This window comes from Lampris incognitus, chromosome 16 (genome assembly GCF_029633865.1).
Source record: "Lampris incognitus isolate fLamInc1 chromosome 16, fLamInc1.hap2, whole genome shotgun sequence".
NCBI lineage: Eukaryota > Metazoa > Chordata > Actinopteri > Lampriformes > Lampridae > Lampris > Lampris incognitus.
This window is the reverse complement of record NC_079226.1, coordinates 85,951-110,141: the sequence shown is the minus strand read 5'-3', so window position 1 is coordinate 110,141 and position 24,191 is coordinate 85,951. Positions and strand designations below refer to the sequence as shown.

General features: G+C 43.5%; 1 protein-coding gene across 1 annotated transcript; it reads left to right on the top strand.

Moving 5' to 3' along the window:
• Positions 1–2,378: 2,378 nt before the first annotated feature.
• Positions 2,379–22,987, top strand: LOC130126670 (zinc finger protein 2-like). The gene is made up of 2 exons (XM_056296281.1): positions 2,379–2,641; positions 20,333–22,987. The coding sequence occupies exons 1-2, from the start codon at positions 2,476–2,478 to the stop codon at positions 21,196–21,198; spliced, it is 1,032 nt and encodes a 343-aa protein (XP_056152256.1). The 5' UTR covers positions 2,379–2,475; the 3' UTR covers positions 21,199–22,987.
• The last annotated feature ends 1,204 nt before the right edge of the window (positions 22,988–24,191 follow it).

Genomic DNA, 24,191 nt, shown 5'->3' with positions numbered 1-24,191 from the left:
AAAATAGAACACAACGCAGAGCTAATGATGAGAGTGACGGGCATGCAGCAGGCTGACCAGCATAGAACAGCATAGGACTGCCCCCGTTACACTTGGAATGTTGTGAACTCAGAAGGGGCTGATTGAGTCATATTTGAGAGAGAAAGTGATTTTCCGTTATAAAAATAGTTATATTACCTCTTTTATACATTTTATTCTATGGGTTATGTGTTCAGGCCAAAAGCGTGAAGGCAAAAAAAAGAAAGGGGGGGGGGAGCAATGCGACGTTCACAGCATAGACGGTATCGTTCACACTGAAATACTGGAAAAAATATTCTACTCAAGGTTGGATGACTTTATCACAAAACATAATGTACTGTGTGAACAACAATATGGATTTAGAACCAGTAGGACTACATCATCACCACTCATTGATTTTGTGGAAGAGATAACAGCTGCTATAGAAAAGGAAGAATATGCTGTAGGAGTATTCTTAGATCTAAAAAAAAATCATCTGATACAGTTGACCATGACTTATTATTAATAAAAATATGGAATCAGAGGAGTAGCTCTTTCTTGGCTATCCAGTTACCTAAATGATAGGAACCAATGTGTGCAAATTAATATCACAATTAATGAAGGTTAAGTGTGGAGTTCCTCAAGGCTCAGTGTTGGGGCCATTGTTTTTTATTTTGTACATCAATAATATATGTGAGGTTTCAAAAGCACTAAAAATAGTTTTATTTGCAGATGACACAACCCTATTTTGCAGTGGGGACAACTTGGAACAACTTTTGGATACAGTAAGAAATGAACTGAAGAAACTAAAGAGTTGGTTTGATTCAAATAAACTAACACTAAATCTAAGCAAAACGAAATTCATAATATTTGGGAGTCGGTCAACAAACTCAAACAAGAAGCTCATGATAAATGATGTCGAAAAAGTGTCGGAAATCAAATTTCTTGGCGTAATAGACAATAAATTATGTTGGAAACCACATATAAAGTATATTAAAGCAAAAATATCAAAGTCAAGTGCAATACTATATAAGGCCAAAGATCTCCTGCATCAACCAGCACTATACACCTTGTACTGCCCCTTCATACTTCCATACATCACCTCCTGTGTGGAGGTGTGGGGGAACACATACAAAACAAACACAGATCCAATTTTCCTCCTTCAAAAAAGAGCCATAAGAATTGTAAACAAAACCACTTACAGAGAGCCTGCAAACCCACTCTTTGTCAAACTGAAAGCAAAAATTTAAGGATGTGGTTGACTTCAAAACAATTCAAATCATGTACAGAGTAAAAAATCCGCAGTTACCAAACAGTGTCCAAAAGTTGTTCCAAAGGAGGGAAAGTAAACAGGATCTCAGAGGAACGTGTAGTGTATTCAAAAAACAACCAGTGAGGACAAATGCAAAACTTCATTGTGTATCCATCAAAGGAGCCAATCTATGGAACAAGTGTACAAAATAAATGAAGATGTGTACATCAATAAGTAAGTTTGAAAAACAACTCTTTAAAAACAACATATTGAATAGATGTAGGTGGATGAACAAAGAGGTGGTCTGGAATAACAGGACATGATACATGACGTGTAAGGTGCCTTGTTTGACTTGTGCTGTTTTGTTTATTTTGAGCTCTATGCATTGGCATTTCTTTTCTTTATTCCACTTTTGTTTTTTCTTGAAAGTTTTGTTTTGGTTTGATTGATAAAGTATAAGAAAGGGGTCGGACCAGAAAAGATCTTTACTTCACCCTACGCCCTTTTCCAACATGGTCCAGTTATTACTTGTGTTGTTACAGTGAGTTTGCAAAATATGTTCACTATTATTTCCATTTCTATTTTCTTGCATGCCTGCCTGCCTGTGTATTTTATTTTGTTATTTTAGCATGTTCGAAACAAAAATCAATCAATAAAATTAAACTGCGCTACCCGGTGGACGCAGAGGAGAAGGGCAGGCGGTCATTCACAAAACAGAGCGAGCACGTTGTTGTTCAGTAAGAAGTCAAACTCTCCATAGAATAGGCAAGCACCCTACCTGACTTTGACTATGCATACACTGTAATAAACCGGAAACTGTCAAACACGTACTCTTGGATTGCAACCGGTATGATGAAGAGAGAAGGGAATTAAAATCAGTGCTAAATGATGACAAACACAATATTACATTGTGAAATGTGCTAGGAAAGACATCGTGGAAAGTATGTAATCTTCTAAGTAAGAGTAAGCGGAAGAATAGAGAATGTAATTGTCACCCCCCCCCCGCCGCCAATGTACTGCTCCACACTCCAGTCCAGTGAGGGGCGGTAATGCACCTATAAGCTGGTTTGTCAACTGCCATTAAAACTGGCAAGAGAGGAAGAAGAAGCGGAAGCAGAGGAAGAGAGAAAAAAAGAAGCAAGGAAGGAAGGAGAAGGAAAAATACAAACAACGTGTCGCTTGTGTAGTGAAATAGTTACAAATTCATTTGAAAGTCATTGCAGAATATGTCCACACTCCAAATACTGAGGCTGGTGGTCCAGCAGCGTCTGACTGCGGCTGCTGAAGAGATCTTCGGAGTGTTTGAAAAAGCCATAGAGGAGTATGAAGAAGAGATAGATCGCCAACGCAGGCTGGTGGCAGATGTTTTGAAGAATGAGAGCAACAGACCAGGTTGGTAGAAGGAGAATAAGCTGATCTCATTCAAGTGACGAGATATTATTCAGTCGTTAGGGTACAATGGCAGTCCGTAACACCGGCTAACAGGGGGGCACGCGCAAAGATGGCGCCTACACGTGGAGCACGCTATCACGTTTTGCTGAATATCGGGAAGAAGGGACATTGATTGTATACAATTTGTACCGTATCGCGTTCAACGCACTTCAGTCAGGCTAGTGGCGTTTTCACGTAGGCGCGGTGTCTTCGTACCGTGCTGAGTACGACTGCCCCCAGCTTCACGCCAGTATTGTCCTGCACCCGAGGACTCTTGCGGATCTACGTACGGGATCGGCGCGTGCTGATGTAGGGGGAGACGGCCGGCGTTTAGACATGCATACTTTGTAGCACAGCTGTCGGTCTACTTTGTAGCACAGCTGTCGGGTCTACTTTGTAGCACAGCTGTCGGTCTACTTCCGTGTCCTGCTAAAGTTGTTTTCACACCTGATGCGAACCGTGCTCGACTACACACAAACCGTTCTGAGACCACCTTTTCAAGTGGACTCGGGCACGGTAGGCAGTGTCCACACTACTTAAACGAACTGGACTTTGGGGTCAAGTGTAGTCGGACCTGGGTCCGGGTCCTCAGTGTGAAAGCACCGTAACAGTATTGAGATCCGTGTTGGCTCTACGCTGACCGAGTCTTGGCTGGGAGAGATATTATATCGACCTAGTCAGTTAAACATTACAGACCCAGTCAGTTAAACATTACAGACCCAGTCAGTTAAACATTACAGACCCAGTCAGTTAAATGTAGCTCAGAAAGGTGAGTCAGTTCACCCGGACACAATGTTTAGTGGGAGAGACGTTTCACCACTTATCCAAGTGACTTCGTCAGTCTGGAATCACTTGGATAAGTGCATAAAGACGTTAAATTTAGTTTGTTTCAAACATCACAGAAAGTCGAATCGGTTCATCTGGACACAACGTTTATTGACAGATACGTTTCATGACTCATACGGGATGTATTCAGTCTCAACTGCTGCAGGTATCCCCACCCTTATAAACAATACAGTTGCATAACGACCGAAACCAAGGATCAGTTTCTTATGCAAATATGGGTGTGACCTTTAACTAGAGTTACAATGGCCATGTGTACTATTCACACAGGGTTGGGGAATGGTTGCAACCACAGCATTGTAAGATGGTGACATATGTAGGCTTAGGCTCCCCCCTTGGTTCAGGGATGGTCGTTCCCGCTTTTATTTTTGTTTCAAAAAGTTGACAATTTTAGTTTCAAGGGCACAGTTCTTTTTACTTAACAACATCCCAAGTCTGTTAGAACAAATCTATGCATCCAGTTTTTTGATGCATGCTCAATAATCCAGGTAAGGAAATCCCAGAAGGTTGAATCAGTTCATCTGCACCGGACTGCAAAGCATTTGCTACCGGGTCACGAGGAAAAGATATGATTTGGCAAAAAAAAAAAAAACGGCCCGGGACTGTGACCTTGGCCAGCCGACTCGATTGACAAAATATTAGTATGGGGGTGTGGGCTTCCTCCCCAGAATAAACTGAGTTTCAGAAACATTTATTCCTGCATTCTGGTGTTTTCTTTTCTTTTTTTTAATGCAAGTGAATCACCAAATAACAAGCTGACAAAATACGTGTTAAAAACTAGACATGTCCTGATACCACTTTTTCACTTCCAATACCGATACAACAGCTTTAGCAATCTGCCAACACCCATATCAGTCTGATATTTTGTTTTACTCTTGTACTACTACTTCTACTACTACTTTCACCTGCTCCCGTTAGGGGTCGTCACAGTGGATAATCTGTTTCCATCTCTTCCTGTCCTCTGCATCTTCCTCTGTCACACCAGCCACCTACCTGCATGTACAAATAATAATAATGATATAGTAACGATAACAATAATCATAATATGATAATGATAATAATAATAGTAATGATAATAATAATGATAATAATCTGTGGAATGTACGAAGAAACCATCGACCACATTGTCTCAGGCTGCCTGGAACTGGCAAAGACCAAGTACATGTACAGGCACAACAAGGCAGCAGCATACCTGCACTGGAAGATCTGCAGGAGTTACAAGATCAAGACGACTGAGAAGTGGTACGAACATCAGCCAAAAACGGTTACTGAAAACAATAATGTCACCATCCTCTGGGACACGCCCATCCACACTGACAGAGAGATAAAAGCCAACAAGCCCGACATCGTTATCGAGGACAGGAAGCAAAAGAGGTGCATGCTCATCGACATGGCAACACCATCCGAAAAAAAACACCTCAGTGAAAGTCAGAGAGAAGCTGACCAAGTACAAAGACCTGGAGATTGAAATCAACAGGATGTGGGGTATGAAGACCGAAACAATACCAGTGGTCATCGGAGTTCTAGGACTCATGAAGAGGATGGAAAAGTTCACCAACCGTATCCCAGGCAACGTCAACATCAGTGCAGTCCAGAAGATCGCCCTACTCAGAACAGCCCACATATTATGACGAGTACTGTCAATCAAGTGACATCTGCTCTATAGTTCCTCAGGTCCATAGTTTGGACCTGGCTCTACAGGATGTAAAACAGGAAACATGAAAGAAAGAATAATAATGATAATAATAGTAATAATAATTTAATGAATGTGGGGAATGAAAACCACAACAGTACCAGTAGTGATAGGAGCTCTGGGACTTCTAAACAAAGAGATGGAGAAATACACCCAACTGATCTTGCCGGGTAACATCAAAATACAAGAACTACAGAAAATCGCACTACTTGGAACATCTCATATCCTAAGAAAGGCACTATCCATCCAATAGACTTCTACCTCATTCTAACCCTAGGCCCAAGGAATGGGCCCGCCCGCTTATTATTTTGTAATATGGCATGAAGTTAAAGGACATTTGTATAACAGTAATAATAATAATAATGGTAATATAACAATAATGATGGTCTGGCGGCCTGTCCAGGGTGTCTCCCCGCCGGATGCCCACTGACTGCTGGGATAGGCTCCAGCATCCCGCGACCCTGAGAGCAGGATAAGCAGTTTGGGTAATGGATGGATGGCTGGATAATGATAATAATAATAACAATTATAATAATAATAATAATAACAATGATAATAATAATATCCATCCATCAATTATCCGAACAGCTTAGCCTGCTCTCAGGATCGCAGGGATGCTGGAGCCTATCTCAGCAGTCATTGGGCAGCAGGCGGGGAGACACCCTGGGCAGGCCGCCAGGCCATCACAGGGCATTAATGATAATAGTTATAATGATAATACTAATAATGATAATAATAGTAATAATAATAATAATAATGATAATAATAGTAATAATAAAGAAAGCCTAAATAAAGAGAGCATGCTAGAGAGCATGAAAAACAAAACAAAAAGTACCCCGTAGCTAACCAAGCTGCAATGTTCAGAAGAGAGCTCCACCTCCGTGAAACACCGCAACTTCCGTGGTGTTTTTCCAAATGCGTAGTTAAGTTTGTAGTGTTAAACCGACCAATGGCGCTGCCACCCCTCCAAACATTTGCATTGCAAATTTTGCATTTGGCTGTTGGATGTTTTTCCTCTTTAAGGTTGAAATACTTCCACACCACTAACATGACTATTCCACAGGTAGTTAACGCTCACACACATGTGACTAATTCTACTGCTGTTGTTATCACGTGACACGCTGCGCCGCTGCAGGTGTCCCCACCCTTATAAACAATACAGTGGCATAACCGCCCACACCAACGACCAGTTTCATGTGCACATATGTGTGTGACATTAACTAGAGTTACGGTGGCCATGTGTAATGTTTGCAATCACAGCATTGGAAGATGGTGGCACATATACGGATTGCTGTGACTTACAGTGCCTTGCAAAAGTATTCAACCCCCTTGACAGTCATCACTAACTTCCGGATTATAAAAGATACTCACACAGCTGTTCCTGAACAATATTATTTTTGTGAACCAATAACCTCTAACGGCATGTTCCCAAAACCAAAATAAGTTATGTTTCACTGACTTTTTTTTTCTTGACCCCCCCCCCCTCTTTTCTCTCAAATTGTACATGGCCAATTACCCCACTCTTCCAGCCATCCCGGTTGCTGCTCCACCCCTTCTGCTGATCCGGGGAGCGCTGCAGACTACCACATGCCTCCTCCGATACATGTGGAGTCACCAGCTGCTTCTTTTCACATGACAATGAGGAGTTTCACCAGGGGGACATAGCACGTGGGAGGATCACACTGTTCCCCCCCCAGTTCCCCCTTCCCCCTGAACAGGCGCCCCGACCGACCAGAGGAGGCGCTAGTGCAGTAACCAGGACACATACCCGCATCTGGCTACCCACCTGCAGACACGACCAACTGTGTCTGTAGGGACGCCCAACCAAGCCTGAGGTAACACGGGGATTTGAACCGGAGTTATCAGTGTTGGTAGGCAACAGAATAGACTGCTACTTTACCCGGTCACCCTCTTCTGGAGTAAGTTTTGCCCGTTCTTCTTGGCAGAATTTGTGCAGGTCTTGCAGGTTGGTGGGATGGCGCCTCTGGACTGTGATTTTCAGTCTGTGCCACAGATTTTCAATGGGGTTGAGATCTGGAGTTTGACTTGGCCACTTCAAAATGTTCACCTCTTTGTTGCTGAGCCATGCCATTGCTGCTTTAGCCTTGTGCTTAGGATCATTGTCCTGCTGGAAGGTGAACCTTCTCCCAAGCTTCAGTTTTATGGCAGACTGCGACAGGTTTTCTTCCAGTATTTCCTGTATTTAGCTCCATCCATTCTTCCCTCAATTTGAACAAGGTTCCCAGTGCCTGCAGAGGAAAAGCAACCCCATAGCAGTATGCTGCCACCACCGTGCTTCACTGTAGGGAGGGTGTTTTTTAGGACATGAGCAGAGTTAGGTTTACACCACACATAACGCTTTGAGTTTGGTCCAAAAAGCTCAACTTTCATCTCATCTGACTGCAAAACCTTTACCCACATCCTAGCTGGGTCTCTCTCATACTTGGTAGCAAACTCCAACCATGCTTGTATGTGCATAGTTTTGAGCAACGGCTTCTTTCTTGCCACCCTCCCATACAGGCCAGATTTATGGAGAGCCATGATATGGTTGACTCATGCACATTTACTCCAGTTTCAGCCACTGACTTCTGGAGCTCCTTCAGAGTGACTGCAGGATCATCTGTGGCTTTCCTCAGCAGCCCACGTCTTGCTCGGACACTTAGCTTTGAGGGACGGCCTGTCCTACAAAGTGTCTGGGTGGTGTGATGCAGCTTCCACTTTCTGACAATGGATTCAACAGTGTTCCGTGGGACATCCAAACACTTTGTTGGATATTGTTTTATGTCCCTTTCTCTCCTTCTGCATTTTAATCACTTTGTCTATTTCTTCAGTATTCTGCTCCTCTGTCTTCATTTTCTGATGGAGTTCACACCTGGCTAATGAACTTTACACAGAGTGCTTTTATACCCATAAACCAGACTGTTACTTTAATGTCTTACAGGTGCACACTAGTTATATCCAACTGTGTACCTGAGTTTGTTGTAGGAATAATTTTTCATTTGTGTAAACTTGGAGTTTTCAGTGCACAAGGGGTTGAATACTTATGCAAACACTATATTCATCATTCATCCATTATCCAAACTGTTTATCCTTACTCAGGGTCACTGGGATGCTGGGCCTATCCCAGCAGTCATTGGGAGCAGGTGGGAAGACACCCTGGACAGGCCTACAGAGCATCACAGGGCCCACACACACACACACATTCACACCTAGGGACAATTTATTAAGGCCGATTCACCTGACCTGCATGTCTGTGCGCTGTGGGAGGAAACCGGAGCTGCAAGCACTATATTTTAGTTTTTATTTTATTAATAACAAGTCAGCGAAACATAACTTATTTTATCTTTGGGAAAATGCTGTTAGAGCTTATGAGTTCACAAAAATAATATTGTTCAGGAACAGATGTGTGAGCATCTTTTATAATCCAGACATTACTGATGACTGTTAAGGGGGTTGAATATTTTTGCAATGCATTGTAACCATTGGGGAAACTAAACAGACGCTGGCCAAGCGGATGGCACAACACAGGAGAGCTAACATGTCAGGCCAGGACTCCACAGTCTACACCATCTACAGGCCAGTGGCCAAGCTTACAGGGATGAGGATGTGCTGTGCACATCCTCATCCCTGTAGGGAGGAACACTGGTTTGAACGAGGAGTCAAAAGTCTAAATCACACTGGCCAAAAAACCCTGCTAACATCCGCCTTTTACATTGACCAAAGGCGGACATTAGCGTGTTTTTTGGCCAGTGTGAAAGGGGTGAAAGAGGCCATCTGTGTGAAAAATGAACAGCCATCCCTGAACAGAGGGGGGGGGGTGTACATCTGTCACCATCTTACAATGCTGTGATTGCAACATTCCCAAACCCTCTGTGAATAGTACACATGGCCATTGTAACTCTAGTTAATGGTCACACCCATATGTGCACCTGAAACTGGTTGTTGGGTGTGGGTAGTTATGCCACTGTAATGTTTGTAAGGGTGGGGACACCTGCAGTCACTGTATTGTTTATAAGGGTGGGGACACCTGCAGTCACTGTATTGTTATAAGGGTGGGGATACCCACAGTCACTGTATTGTTTATAAGGGTGGGACACCTGCAGTCACTGTATTGTTTATAAGGGTGGGGACACCTGCAGTCACTGTATTGTTTATAAGGGTGGGGATACCTGCAGTCACTCTATTGTTTATAGGGGTGGGGGGTACCTGCAGTCACTCTATTGTTTATAAGGGTGGGGGTACCTGCAGTCAGTTTAGACTGAAGAGGTCACTTACAGTTAAGGTCAACATTATTAGGCCCCTTTATGAAATCAAACAAAACCCTTAACTTTTCCATGGAAATTACCATAACCAAAAGTGTTTATAGTTTAACTGCTTCCAAAAGAACAAAGACAAAATCTCCACTAAGCTTGATTAAGATATTTTACTGATGTGTTGAACTGAAACAAGAAAAAACAAAAATGACAAGGCCAAAATTATTAGCCCTCTGACAGTTAATAGTCAATAGTGTAACCTTTCTGACTCACAACTGACAACAACCTCATATGGTAGTTCCTGACTAGGTTGGCACATGTCTCTTGAGGGATCTTAGCCCATTCTTCCATGGCAGATTGTTCGAGCTCATCCAAATGGCGTGGTTTTCCAGCATGGCCATTAACCTTGAGCTCCTGCCACAGATTCTCAATAGGATTGAGATCTGGGCTCTGAGAGGGCCACTCCAGAACCTTGATTTTGGTGTCCTTCAAAAAGTTTTGGACCAACTTGAATGTATGCTTTGGGTCATTGTCTTGCTGGAAGACCCAGCAGCAACCTAAAGCTAAACTGGCAGCAGATTTCTTTACATCAGGGGTCTCAAGCTCAACTTACCTGGGGGCCGTTGGAGGTAGAGTTTGGGTGAGGCTGGGCCGCAAGTATTCCAAAAAAAAAGAAAAAGAAAGTACAACCGATCCAATGTTCTCAATCTTTTTTTTCTTATATATATATATATATATATATATATATATATATATATACACACAGGTGATCAAAACAAGACAGGTAACAGTACAAGTGCAGGAACAAAAACGAACAGTGTGAGACAAAAAGGGGACACCAGGTTCTGTTATGACAAGATGGAATACTAATAAGCTAATAAGCTAAAAAAAACAAAAAAAAAACAACAAAAACAAACAATCTATCACATAAGCTCATTGACCTGCACTGCAGGTCATTGAGCTCCATTTGAAGCACAGGAGGGGCATCTTGCACATCAAAGGAGAAGGGGTCAGCAAAAATTTGAAAAGTGGCTCTGTGTGTCTTGAACTCTGCAAACCTGTGATCAAATTGCTCCGGTAGCTTCACAATGGCATCAGCATACTTCTCACCACTGAATGGTGTGCCTGCATCCATGAGTGCCTTGCATGCTGGGAAATGGCAGAGGTTTGTCTGAGAGAGCTGGGCTTTCCATAACACAAGTTTTGTGGAGAATGATCTCACGTTGTCATAGGCAGCACTGACAAGCTGCCCCTGGTTTTGTAATTTCTTGTTCAGTACATTCAGCTCATGTGTGATGTCAACAAGGAAAGCTAAGTCCATGAGCCATTTGGGATCACTTAGCACAGGAACAGCCATCCCAGCCTTCTCCATGAAGGCTTTCACTTCTGCTCTCAACTCAAAAAACCTCTTCAAGACATTTCCCCTGCTGAGCCAACGTACCTCAGTGAAGTAGAGCACATCCTCATATGCTGACTCTATTTCCTCCAAAAAGGCGCGGAACTCCCGGTGCTTTAAACCCCTGGATCTAATATGGTTGATGCATTTCACAACGACAGACATCACATTGTCAGACTTCAGGCATTTGCTGCAAAGGGCCTGCTGATGGATAATGCAGTGCAGAGCAATGGGCTCCTCCACACCCTCCTCTTCCAGTATTTTTTTAACAAGTGCCACCACTCCATTTCTCCTCCCTGTCATTGATGGCGCTCCGTCAGTTGTTATTCCAGCAAACCTCTTCCATGGCAAACCCGCATCCACAATGGCATCACACAGCTGGCGGAATATCTCCTGAGAGGTGGTCTGGCCATGCATTGGAATCACTGTAAGCAACTCCTCCATCACTTCAAAACTGTCGTCAACACCACGGACATAGATTGCGAGCTGCGCAGTGTCAATGATGTCTGTGCCCTCATCAAGAGCGACTGAGTATGCACAGAAACGTTTGGCTTTCTCACACAGTTGATCATATATGTTAGCTGACAGGTGAGAAATGCGCTCTGCCACTGTATTGGCTGAAAGGCTGATGTTGCTAAACTGACCCTTCTTTTCCGGACAGACTATACTTGCAGCCTGTAACATGCACTTTTTAACAAACTCCCCTTCTTTGAATGGCTTTCCCCGACTTAGCAATCATCTCACTCACCACGTAGCTAGCTTCGACTGCTGCATCATTATCTTTGCTAGCTTTCTTGAAGAAATATTGTCACTTCAGTAAACATGTTTTAAGATTGGCGACCCGTTTCTCTCTCTCATCTCCCTGGTATTTTGTATACTCCTCAGCATGTCTAGTCGAGTAATGACGTCTGATGTTGTATTTCTTGTGCACCGTAACTTTCTCGGTGCATATAAGACACGTCGGGCTGCCTCTGTGCGCAACAAAAAAACATGCCGTCTCCCACTTTTCCTGAAATTGTCTGTGCTCGTCACCAACTTTTCTCTTCACGGCAGGTTTTGAGAAAGACATAACTGGGGCTTGCTGACAGGATATATTTTCTTTCCACTTGGTGTCGCTTCGGAATCAAGTTTCAACCAAGTTTCAACAGTTGCTAATTCACGCTGCCCATTATGGTGCGTTCAAGTTGTGCTCGGAAGTCGGACTTTCTGAGCTCCGAGTTGGACATTTCAACTGGAATTCTGAAATCCGAGTCGTTCCAATTTACAACTTCCAACGTAACGGGAACGCACCATGACTTGACAACAAATGCGACACCGGAGGCTGTCATGAGCCTACGCTATGGTAGCTCATAAGTGAAAAATAAAAGCCCAGGGCAAGCGCGGGCCGCACTAACACTAAACTTTGATGTCAAGTAGGGGGCCACAAAATAACGTCCCGCGAGTTTGAGACCCATGCTTTACATTATACTTCAAAATGTCAACATAATGATCCCATAATGTCAACATAATGATCCCATAATGATCCCATGCACCCAAACAAGGTTCCCTGTGCCTGAAGCAGCAAAACAGACCTACAGCATTATGCTCCCAGCTCCATGTTTAACTGTGACAACTGTGTTTTTAGGGTTGAAGGCCTCTCCCTTCCTTCGCCAAACAAAAGCAACATCCATGTGCCCAAACAGCTCAAGTTTAGTCTCATCGGACAAAAGAACAGACTTCCAAAACTCATGTCCATGTTACAAATGTTCATGGGGAAACTTCAGTCAGGCTTTGATGTGCCGCTGTCTGGGCAATGGAGTTTTTCTTGGACGAGGACTTTGAAGCCCACCACGATGAAGAGCCCTCACAACAGTCTTCCTTGAAACATCAAGCCCAGAAGAGGCCAGTTCAGCAACAGTCTTCTGGGCAGAGAGCCGGGGATTGTTGTTGACACCTCTGACTATTTTCCTCTCCAAAGTTTTTGAAATCTTGCACTTTCAACCAGGCCCGGGTTTGTCTTTAACAGAATTTGTCTCCTTGTGCTTTTCAATGATGCAACGCACAGCTGTTCTAGACACTGTGAAATGCTTGGAAATGGTAGCATAGCCTTCCCCCTTAAGATTAGCATCCACTATCTTCTTTCTGAGTTCCAGACTGGTTTCTTTACTTTTTGGCATGATGAAATTACTTCTTCCTAGAATTGAAGAGTAGTCCCTCTCAATCAAGTGTTCAAGTGCCACTAGCCCTGTTCATTGGAGTCCCTTAAGTAAAGTTCAATGCTGATTGATCGCTCAGGTGTGGTTTGAAAGCAAAAACATCACATGGGGGCTAATAATTTTGACCACCTCAATTTTCACTACATTTGGTATAAAGCAAACCTGAAGATTTATTTTACATTCCAAACTGTACTAAATAGGGGCCTTAACATTGATGAATGTTTTACTATGTAAAGTTTTATGAATGATGCAAACATTGGGCAGAATTTTAGGGAAATGTTCCATAATTCCTTGGGGGGGGGTTAATAATTTTGACCTTAATTGTAGATGAGTGATGAAACGTACCTGTCGATAAACGTTGTGTCCAGATGAACTGATTCAACTTTTTGTGGTCTTTGCTAGAAGTTCTGCCTTTTCTACATTGCTGGTTGCAGTTATGTTACTGCTGTGCAGTGCTGGTATTTCAAAGTTGTTTGTTTCTTGCCATTAATTTTCCTAATCATTCCCCGTACATCTGAAAGCTCTTTCTCTCCCAGTTTTATTAGTATTGTCTCCAGTATGTACTTTTTGCTGATTTAAAAGTTTTTCGAACTGCTTTTTTTTGTGCTCTTTTGTAGTGGGCCGATGTATCAACACTTGGGTGAGCTTTTAACTGTCTAAATGCTGTATTTCTCCTTTTAATCGCTTTACTACAATTATCACTCCACCATGGCACACTCTTTGTACATTTGCCTCCTGCACTCTGAGTTTCTTCTGCTGTATGTATAATGGCTGGAACCAAGTTTTTATTACATTTCCTGCATATTTCTTATATTATTAGCTTTACATACCTAATTTCACTTAACACTTGCAATGCACCCAGTCAGCTTTATCCAGCTTCCATCTTGGTGTTCTCATCACCCTATCTTGTTGCATATCTATTCCAATTGTGATTACTATTGGATAGTGATTACTGCCTACTGTTGACAGCTTGGTCTGGCCCTTAACATAAAAAAGACCCAGATCCTCTACCAGCCACCACCCAACACAAATAACCGTGATCCACCCTTCAACTATCTATGTTGACAAAACTACATTGGAAAATGTGGACCACTTTACATACCTCGGAAGCCTCCTATCCTCCAAAGCTAATATTGATGAGGAAATACACCACCGCCTCAGCTGTGCCAGTGAGGTTTTCTCAAGACTGTGGAAAAGAGTCTTTGAAAACCGCAACCTCCAGGCCAGAACGAAAATTCTTGTCTACAAAGCGGTAGTGTTGCCCACTCTACTGTATGGATCAGAATCCTGGACCCCATACAGCAGGCACCTAGAGGCACATCATCAAAGGTGCCGCCGAAAAATCCTCAAGATCACCTGGAAAGATAGATGCACCGACACCAGCGTCCTGGAGGAGGCTAATATTCCCGCTATCACTGCCACCATCGCCCAACACCAGCTCAGATGGACTGGCCATGTCATCCATATGTCTGACTCTCGCCTTCCAAAACAAGTCCTATACTCTCAGCTTCTCACAGGACAACGTGCCCCGGGTGGTCAAAAGAAAAGGTATAAGGACAACATCCAAACGAACATCAAAAAATGCCACATAGACCCTAAGACCTGGGAGGACACAGCAACCAACAGGGCGACCTGGAGAAAACTTGTACGGGAAGGAGCTGCACTTTATAATAATGATCTCCGACGTGCTGCAGAAGACGAGCGCAGACTCAGAAAGGAGGGAGTTTCCACCAAAAAGGCCCAAACCAATCCCACGACTACCAGCGCCCAACCCTGCCCACACTGCACCAACATATGCTGCTCCAGGATCGGCCTCTTCGCCCACCTGAAGACCCACAAGGACCAAGAAGGGGGACAGTCATACTCAACCCCGAGTGACCGCTGATGATGATGACTGTTGACCAATTCAAAACTTCCCAAGTACCAATCCCTGCAAGTACACTGGATGCGAGTGTTAGATCAACTGCACTTACTGTGTTCTGTGTACTGTTATATCAGACATGTTGACACAATCACATCAAGTTTACACTATTTGTTTGCATTGGAGAATGCTGGTGTGTTTCTTAAGACACAGCAATGAACTTCACCAAGGGAATTATGCCACCAACACACGTCATACATACTGATATGATGCACACCATCACACGCAAATTACGAGACAGTCATGTTGACCGCTCCTGGTCTTTTAAGGTAGATCCATCCATCCATCCATCCATTATCCAAACCGCCCATTCTGGTCTCAGGGTCGCGGGAATGCTGATCTTATAACTTTTTTTGTGCAATTGATGTAAAACTCGCTTTAAATGCAAATATATGCAATTTGAGGAGCATTCAGGGAGTGGCATGTCTGTACCCCCCCCCCAAAAAAGTTATTAAACTTTGAAAATCCAAAACGGTCATAATGACCGGCTTGGAATGCGGTCTGCATTCTGAGATAGGCCTGTTTTTATTGAATATAGACTATTTATTTTAGATAATTTTTTCATGTACATGTTGATATATTGTGCAGCTGTATATTTTAAAACAGGGAAGGAAACCCTGTCTTTGCATTTCATTTTAATGTGTTGTAATAAAAGTGCTTGTGACATCTCACATGTGGCTTTGGCTTACAACTGACCAGTTAGCCCACGTCACAGAAAATACCCACATATACATCGTGTATCGCCATTACAGCAACACAACATCTCGACCTTAGACCTTCGGACCGGGTAAGGAACACCTCCCTAAAAAACCATTTAACAGGGAGAAAAATTGGTAGAAGCATCAGGGAGAGCAACAGAGGAGGATCTCTCTCCCAAGACGGACAGATGTGCAATGGATGTTGTGTACAGAATAAAACACAGTTTACACAACACAACGAAAGAGGACAACAGAATTATAATGAAATTATTAAATATATGAAGAATATGATGCACAGGATGCCAAGCAGTGTCCAGGCGCCACCGGAACAGCCCAGGACCTGAGCCACACGACCAGCACCACCACCGTGTAAAAATAATAATAATAATAATTACACATCTTAGTGAGAGAAGGATATAGCATTAAAACAGGATAACAAAACTATATGGATTTATAAGATTAAAAAGAAAATGTGATGCGGGGGATGCCAGTCAGTGTCTAGGTGGCGACCACTGTCACTGCCGAGACCTGGGAGGAGGACCGACTGCACATGCACACAAGGGAGATTCACATGACACCATTCACACACACAAGAAGAGAAAGGAGAAGACATCGTTCAGAGAGAGAGAAAAGACGTGAGAGAAGAGAACAGTTTGCAATAGTCATTAGTCATAATTACATCATCAATTGGTCATAATCTATACTCTATAATCTCGTTGGCAGAACAGTGCTTGGTAAAGTAATTGAGACAGAAACTGACCCGCCATGCAGTACTGACTCTGTGCAGTACCTTTTTTCCTAAATCTAAAAAAAGTCCACACAACCGACGTACTGTACCTCTTTGACACATAAAATCACCTTTTTAGTGTTTGGTTCTTCTGAGGCCATTTTCACAAGATAGTACAAACCCCAATTTCGATGAAGTTGGGACGTTGTGTAAAACGTAAATAAAAACAGAATACAATGATTTGCAAATCCTTTTCGACCTATATTCAATTGAATACACTACAAAGACGAAATATTTAATGTTCAAACTGATAAACTTTATTGTTTTTTTTCTAAATATTCACTCATTTTGAGTTTGATGCCTGCAACACATTCCAAAGAAGCTGGGACAGGGGCATGTTCACCACATCGGAGCACAGGAGAGCCACGCATATCAATAGCTCCGATAACGACGGGCGCGGCCAAACATCGGTACACAAAAGAGCCACTCATATCTATGGCTCTGTTAGCGACGGGCGTTGGTAAACATCGGGACACAAAGAGCCATGGACATCTATAGCTCTGACAACGACTCCTAGAGGATAAATTCTGAGTGTCATCACCAGCCAGTCAGACTAGCTTGGTCTAGTCAGAAATGCACGAACTGAGGAAGCCTCTTGGATGAGAGGCGAAACGTCTTCACGGATATATACCAAGTCCAGTTGCACTTGATTCAACTCTGGATAACCATGACCTGGATGAATGAGAACCTTCACAGACATGTTCACCACTGTGTTACTCCACCTTTCCTTTTAACAACACTCAATAAGTGTTTGGGAACTGAGGACACTACTTGTTGAAGCTTTGTAGGTGGAATTCTTTCCCATTCTTGCTTGATGTACGACTTCAGTTGCTCAACAGTCCAGGGTCTCCGTTGTCGTATTTTGCGCTTCATAATGCGCCACACATGTTCAATGGGAGACAGGTCTGGACTGCAGGCAGGCCAGTCTAGTACCCGCACTCTTTTACTACAAAGCCCCGCTGGTGTAACACGTGCAGAATGTGACTTGGCATTGTCTTGCTGAAATAAGCAGGGACGTCCCTGAAAAAGACGTCGCTTGGATGGCAGCATATGTTGCTCCAAAACCTGTATGGACCTTTCAGCATTAATGGTGCCTTCACAGATGTGCAAGTTACCCATGATGCCATGGGCACTAACACCCCCCCATACCATCACAGATGCTGGCTTTTGGACTTTGCTCTGATAACAATCTGGATGGTCCTTTTCCTCTAGCCCAGAGGACACGACGTCCATGATTTCCAAAAACAATGTGAAATGTGGACTCGTCAGACCACAGCACACTTGTCCACTTTGCGTCAGTCCATCTCAGATGAGCTCGGCCCAGAGAAGCCGGCGGTGTTTCTGGGTGGTGTTGATATCTGGCTTTGGCTTTGCATGGTAGAGTTTTAACTTGCACTTGTAGATGTAGCGACCAACTGTGTTAACTGATGATGGTTTTCCCAAGTGTTCCTGAGCCCACGTGGTCATATCCTTTACACAATGATGTCGGTTTTTAATTCAGTGCCGCCTGAGGGGTCGAAGGTCACGGGCATTCAATGTTGGTTTTGGGCCTTGCCGCTTACGTGCAGAGATTTCTCCGGATTCTCTGAAACTTGTGATGATATTATGGACTGGAGATGATGAAATCCCTAAATTCCTTGCAGTTGTACGTTGAGAAACGTTGTTGTTAAACTGTTGGACTATTTGCTCACGCAGTTGTTCACAAAGTGGTGAGCCTCGCCCAATCCTTGCTTGTGAACGGCTGAGCCTTTCGGGGATGCTGCTTTTATACCCAATCAGGACACTCACCTGTTTCCAGTTAACCTGTTCACCTGTGGAATGTTCCAAACAGGTGTTTTTTGAGCATTCCTCAACTTTCCCAGTCTTTTGTTGCCCCTGTCCCAGCTTCTTTGGAACGTGTTGCAGGCATCGCATTCAAAATGAGTGAATATTTGCAAAAAACAATGAAGTTTATCCGTTTGAATATTAAATATCTTGTCTTTGTAGTGTATTCAATTAAATAAAGGATGAAAAGGATTTACAAATAATTGTGTTCTGTTTTTATTTACGTTTTACACAATGTCCCAACTTCACTGGAATTGGGGTTTGTAACATAACTGCTAGAGTCAAAGCGTAGTGTGGCAAGTTGTTTTCTTCATTTACTTCTCTCACTCGCATGTCACGTGAGCGGAGGGTTGTGTGTGTGTGTATGTGACCCCCACATGGCCAGGTGTTCCCGATCCTCTGATTGGTTAGATTATGTAACATTAAAAAAAAGAAAACCGCAGCCTTTGCGATTTGAAAATTGCATTCTATTACATTGCAACTTCAGTTTGAATTCAATAAATTGTTCAGCCGTACCCAGTTAAGCACTGTTGCCTCACAGCAGGAGGGTCCTGGGTTCAAACCCCAGGCCGTCCCAGGTCCTTTCTGTGTGGAGTTTATATGTTCTCCCCATGTCTGTGTTGGTTTCCTCCGGGTGCTCCAGTTTCCTCCCACCATCAAAAAGACATGAATGTTAGGGTTAATACGCCAGTCTGCCCCTGAGCAAAGCAGTGGAAAGAAGAACTGGAGTTGGTCCCTGGGCGCTGCAGCTGCCCACTGCTCCTATACAATAGGATGGTTACATGCAGAGAACAAAGTCGTTGTAAGAATACAATGTCAAATAGTGACTTTCTTCTTCTTCTAAGATGTTTCACGAATACAGCCCCTGATCTGGGAAGCTGATCCTAAGGAATATTGACTGAGGAAAGTTTTATTGTATGGAGTTGTTGACTGTAGGATAGCTCATTGTTAACAGTCTGATAGCATCCAGCAGAGCAGAAAGTAAATTCTGTTTGAACGTTCCCACTTACAGTTCGAAAATAAAAATTGTAAATATAGTGCTATTACCTGTACAAGTAGAACTAATATGGGCGTTTGTCAAAGCCAGGAAGCCGCCCAAACAGTGCACCAGCCAATCGAAGAGAGAAGGACAACAGCTGCCTAAGCGTAATCCAGCGGGGATTCTGTATGTGGCGGGAGTGTCGGAAAAGCTGAGATGCGCATTTTCAAAACACTGCATCTCAGTTGCTTTCAAACCCCAAAACAGGCTGCGCCAGAAGTTGGTCCACCCCAAGGATCAGGTCCCCCGGCACAAATAGAGTGTACACTGTTAAGTGCCAGGAGGATTGCCATGAATTGTATGTTGGGGAAACCAAACAGATGCTGGCCAAGAGGATGGCACAACACAGGAGAGCTAACACATCAGGCCAGGACTCCACAGTCTACACCATCTACAGGCCAGGACTCCACAGTCTACACCATCTACAGGCCAGTGGCCACTCTTTCAAGGATGAGGATGTGCACATCCTTGATAGGGAGGAATGCTGGTTTGAACGGCGAGTCAAAGAGGCCATCTATGTGATGAGGGAACGACCACCCCTGAAGTGGGGTGGGGGGGTCTAAGAGTACGTCTGTCACCATCTTACAATGCTGTGATTGCAACTATTCCCTAATCCTCTGAAAGTACATATGGCCATCGAAACGCTAGTTAATGGGCACACCCATATTTGATCATGAAACTGGTCATTGGTTTTGGTCGTTATACATCTGTCGCCATCTTACAATGCTGTGATTGCAACAATCCCTAATCCTCTGTCAATAGTACACATGATCAATGGTCACACCCATATTTACATATGAAACTGGTCTTTCATTTTGGTCGGTAGGCACTGTATTGTACTGTGTTGTTTATAAGGGGTGGGGATACCTACAGTCAGTTTAGACTGAAGATGTCACTTAGTTGAGTGATGAAATGTATCTGTCAGTAAATGTGTCCAGATGAACTGATTCAACCTTGTTTGATAGAACTAATATTTTTCTTTGTTGTTTCCCCCTCTGGTTAGACCCTCAACAACTATTTGGCTATAAAGAGCAGGTTCCCTCTGAGCAACAGGAGTGGAGCCCCATTCTGGTCCAGGAGGAGCCAGAGCCCCCACACATTAAAGAGGAAGAGGAGGGCCTCTGGAACAGTCAGGAAGAAGAACGGCTTCTGGAGTTGGAGGAGGACGCTGATATCACCAAATTTTCATTCACTCCTGTTCCTGTGAAGAGTGAAAACAATGAAGAGGAAGCACAGTCCTCACAGCTTCACCAAAGCCAAACCGAGGAAAGCAGCAGCTCACCTGAAAAGATGAAAACAGAAGCTGATGGAGAGGACTGTAGCCTGCCGGAGCCAGCCAGGAACTTAGATCAAGATGGAGAATTACAATCACCCAGTGATGATGGTTGGAGTCAGATAAGGGAGGAACCACGGTCAAGTTTGGACACAAAAGAGAACAGTGAAATAAGTAATCACAGATCTGTTGTGAAGAAACTGTACAGTTGCTGTTTTTGTGGTAGAGAGTATTTTCAAAGAGGAGATATGCAGATACACATGAGAATACACACAGAAGAGAAACCTTTCATATGTTCAGTCTGTGGTAAAGGGTTTTCTCAAAGAGCACCTTTACGGAGACACATGAGAATACATACAGGAGAGAAACCTTTCATTTGTTCAGTCTGTGGTAAAGGGTTTGCTGAAAAAGGGGATATGCAGACACACATGAGAATACATACAGGAGGAAAACCATTTAGTTGCTCAGTCTGTAGTAAAGGGTTTTCTCAGAGAGGAAATATGCGGAGACACATGAAAATACATACAGGAGAAAAACCTTTAATTGCTCAGTCTGTGGTAAAGGGTTTACTCAATGAGGAAATACGAAACACATGAAAATATATGCAGGAGAGGGGCGTCTGGGTAGCGTAGCGGTCTATTCCATTGCCTACCAACATGGGGATCGCCAGTTCGAATCCCAGTGTTACCTCCGGCTTGGTCGGGCGTCCCTACAGACCCAATTGGCCGTGTCTGCGGGTGGGAAGCCGGATGTGGGTATGTGTCCTGGTCGCTGCACTAGCGCCTCCTTTGGTCGGTCAGGACGCCTGTTCGGGGGGGGGGGGGTAGCGTGATCCTCCCACATGCTACATTCCCCTGGTGAAACTCCTCACTGTCAGATGAAAAGAAGCGGCTGATGACTCCACATGTATCGGGGGAGGCAGTAGTCTACAGCCCTCCCCAGATCACCAGAGGGGGTGGAGCAACGACCAGGAAGGCTTGGAAGAGTGGTGTAATTGGCCAAGTACGATTGACAATTGGGGAGAAATAGAGGGGGGGAAAAGTGTGTGTGTGTGTGTGTGTGTGTGTGTGTGTGTGTATATATATACACACACAAACACACACCCACACACACATACACAGAGGAGAAAAGCCCTTTAGGCTACATTCACATTACAGGTGGAAGTGGCCCAAATCCATATTTTCTACTTACATGTGACACAGATCTGGGAAGGGTTCGTTCACATGCCATGATTAAATCAGACTGGGTCTGATGCACGGTGGCCCAGTGGTAAGCACTGTTGCCTCACAGTAAGAAGGGCCTGGGTTCGAACCCCAGGCCATCCCGGGTCCTTTCTGTGTGGAGTTTGCATGTTTTCCCCATGTCTGTGTTTCCTCCGGGTGCTCCATTTTCCTCCCACCATCAAAAAGACATGCATGTTAGGGTTAATACTCCTGCCCATGGCCCTGACCAAGGCAAAAGAAAGAAGAACTGGAGTTGGTCCCGGGCGCTGCAGCTGCCCACAGCTCCTATACAGTAGGATGGGTTAAATGCAGAGAACAAATTTCATTGTAACCTGTACAATGACGAAATAAAGTCACTTTCTTTCTTCTAGTTCTTTTAAACATGCTATTGTTCAGCCTCTGCTTAAAAAAAACAAAAACAAACCTTGATCCATCACTGCTGGAAAATTATTGGCCATTTTCCACGATGCCTTCCATATCAAACATCTTAGTAAAGGTGATGGTTAAGCACTTAAATAACATCCTTGATGCCCCCAACATACTTGAAAATTTTCAGTCTGGTTTCCGCAAAAAGCATTCCACTGAAACTGCCCTGCTTAGAGTTTGTAATAATATCATTTTATCTGATGATCCAGGTGAATGCTCTCTGTTACTGCTCAATCCCAGTGCAGCTTTCGATACTTGACCACCACATTATGATTGATAGGCTCAGGCAGTGGGTAGGCATCTCTGGGAGTGCCCTAGAGTGGTTCTCTTCTTCCCTGTCAGATGGGAGTTTTTCTGTGTCTGTAGGTCAGTTTGTGTCTGCTTCTTTTGCTGTTTGCTGTGGTGTTCCCAAAGTTCAGTCCTGGGTCCCATTTTATTTGCCCTATACATGCTTACCCTTGGGCATATTATTAGTAGTTTTGATGGCATCTCCTATCATTGCTAAGGTAAGATGTAGGTTATTGAGCCCCGTGGGAAAATAAATCCTCTGCATTTAACCCATCCCAACACACACTGTTGCAAGGACCAGTGGGTTGCCACTGTACAGTGCCCAGGGACCAACTCCAGTTCTTCTTGCAGTCAGGGGCACAGACAGAAGTATTAACCTATCCATGTTTTTTTATGGAAGGAGGAAACCGGAGCACCTGGAGAAACCCATGCAGACATGGAGATAACATGTAAACTCCACACAGAAAAGGCCTGGGATGGCCTAGGGTTAGAAACCAGGACCTTCTTGCTGTTATTTTGCCTGTATATAGTAAATTCTATCCTGAAGATTGTTGTGTTGCTATTATATGTTAAGTACACTGAGAGGGTCAAATTCCATATATATATAAGCCTACATGGCCAATAAACTGGACTCTGATTCTGATTCTTTGAGGCAATAGTGCTAACTACTGGGCCACTGTGCTGCCCTCTATGCAGATAATGTGCAACTGTATTTCTCATTCAACTCTCACAAGTGTGATAGACTGCTGATTCTTCATGATTGTTTGATGGCTATTAAGGACATGATGGCAAACAATTTTTACAGCTAAATACTGTCGAGACCAGTAATTTTTATCGCCCCAGATAGTGTGATTTCTAATGTCAGGCTTTGCTTGCATTCTCTTTCCTCTTCCATCCAGTCCAGTCTTAGTAACCTTGCTGTTGTGTTTGATCTCAGCATGTGCTTTACTTCGGATTTCAAGGTACTAACCCGTTCCTGCTTTCATCATTTGAGAAACATTGCTGGGCTTAGGCCTCTTGTATTGCGGGCTGAGATGGAAATCATTATTCATGCATTCATCTTTATACACCTAGACTATTGTGATTCAAATTTTACTTGCCTTAGCAAATCCTCTGGATCAGCTTCGAATGATTCAGAATGCTTCTGCAAGATTTCTAACTAAGACTCGCAATTCGCTCAAATTACTCCAATTCTGGCATCGTTACACTGGCTTACAGTTGAATATAGATTTAAATTTAATGTTTTAGTGATTATGAATAGAGCCTTGCATGGTCAGGCACCATCCTACATGGCCAATATATTTTGTCCCTACACAACATCCAGATCACTGAGGTCCTCTGATAAATGTGTATTGTCTGTACCTCGTACCATGCTCCATACAAAGAGGGACCAAGCTTTCACTGTAGTTGCCCCTGGTCTCTCCATGGTTTTGTGGTCTGTTGACAGTTTTCAAAAGCAGCTAAAAACTCATCTATTTATTCTGTTTTTTGTTAAGTCTGTTTAATTTGTGCATTTCTTGTTATTGTTTTGCTTTTTCAATCTGTTTATCTTTTATTTTATTTCATTGTGAAGAGCTTTGTGACTGTGAAAGGTACGATATAAATAAATTTAACTTTCTTACATGGTCATAATGTAAATCTTGGAAAATAAA

What these genes read in the sequence shown, in the direction of transcription:
- LOC130126670 (XM_056296281.1), top strand. Translation starts at nt 2,476, where the DNA reads ATGTCCACACTCCAAATACTGAGGCTGGTGGTCCAGCAGCGTCTGACT. An exon ending in GAATGAGAGCAACAGACCAG is followed by an intron (nt 2,642 to 20,332) that starts GTTGGTAGAAGG and finishes CCCTCTGGTTAG; the next exon opens with ACCCTCAACAACTATTTGGC.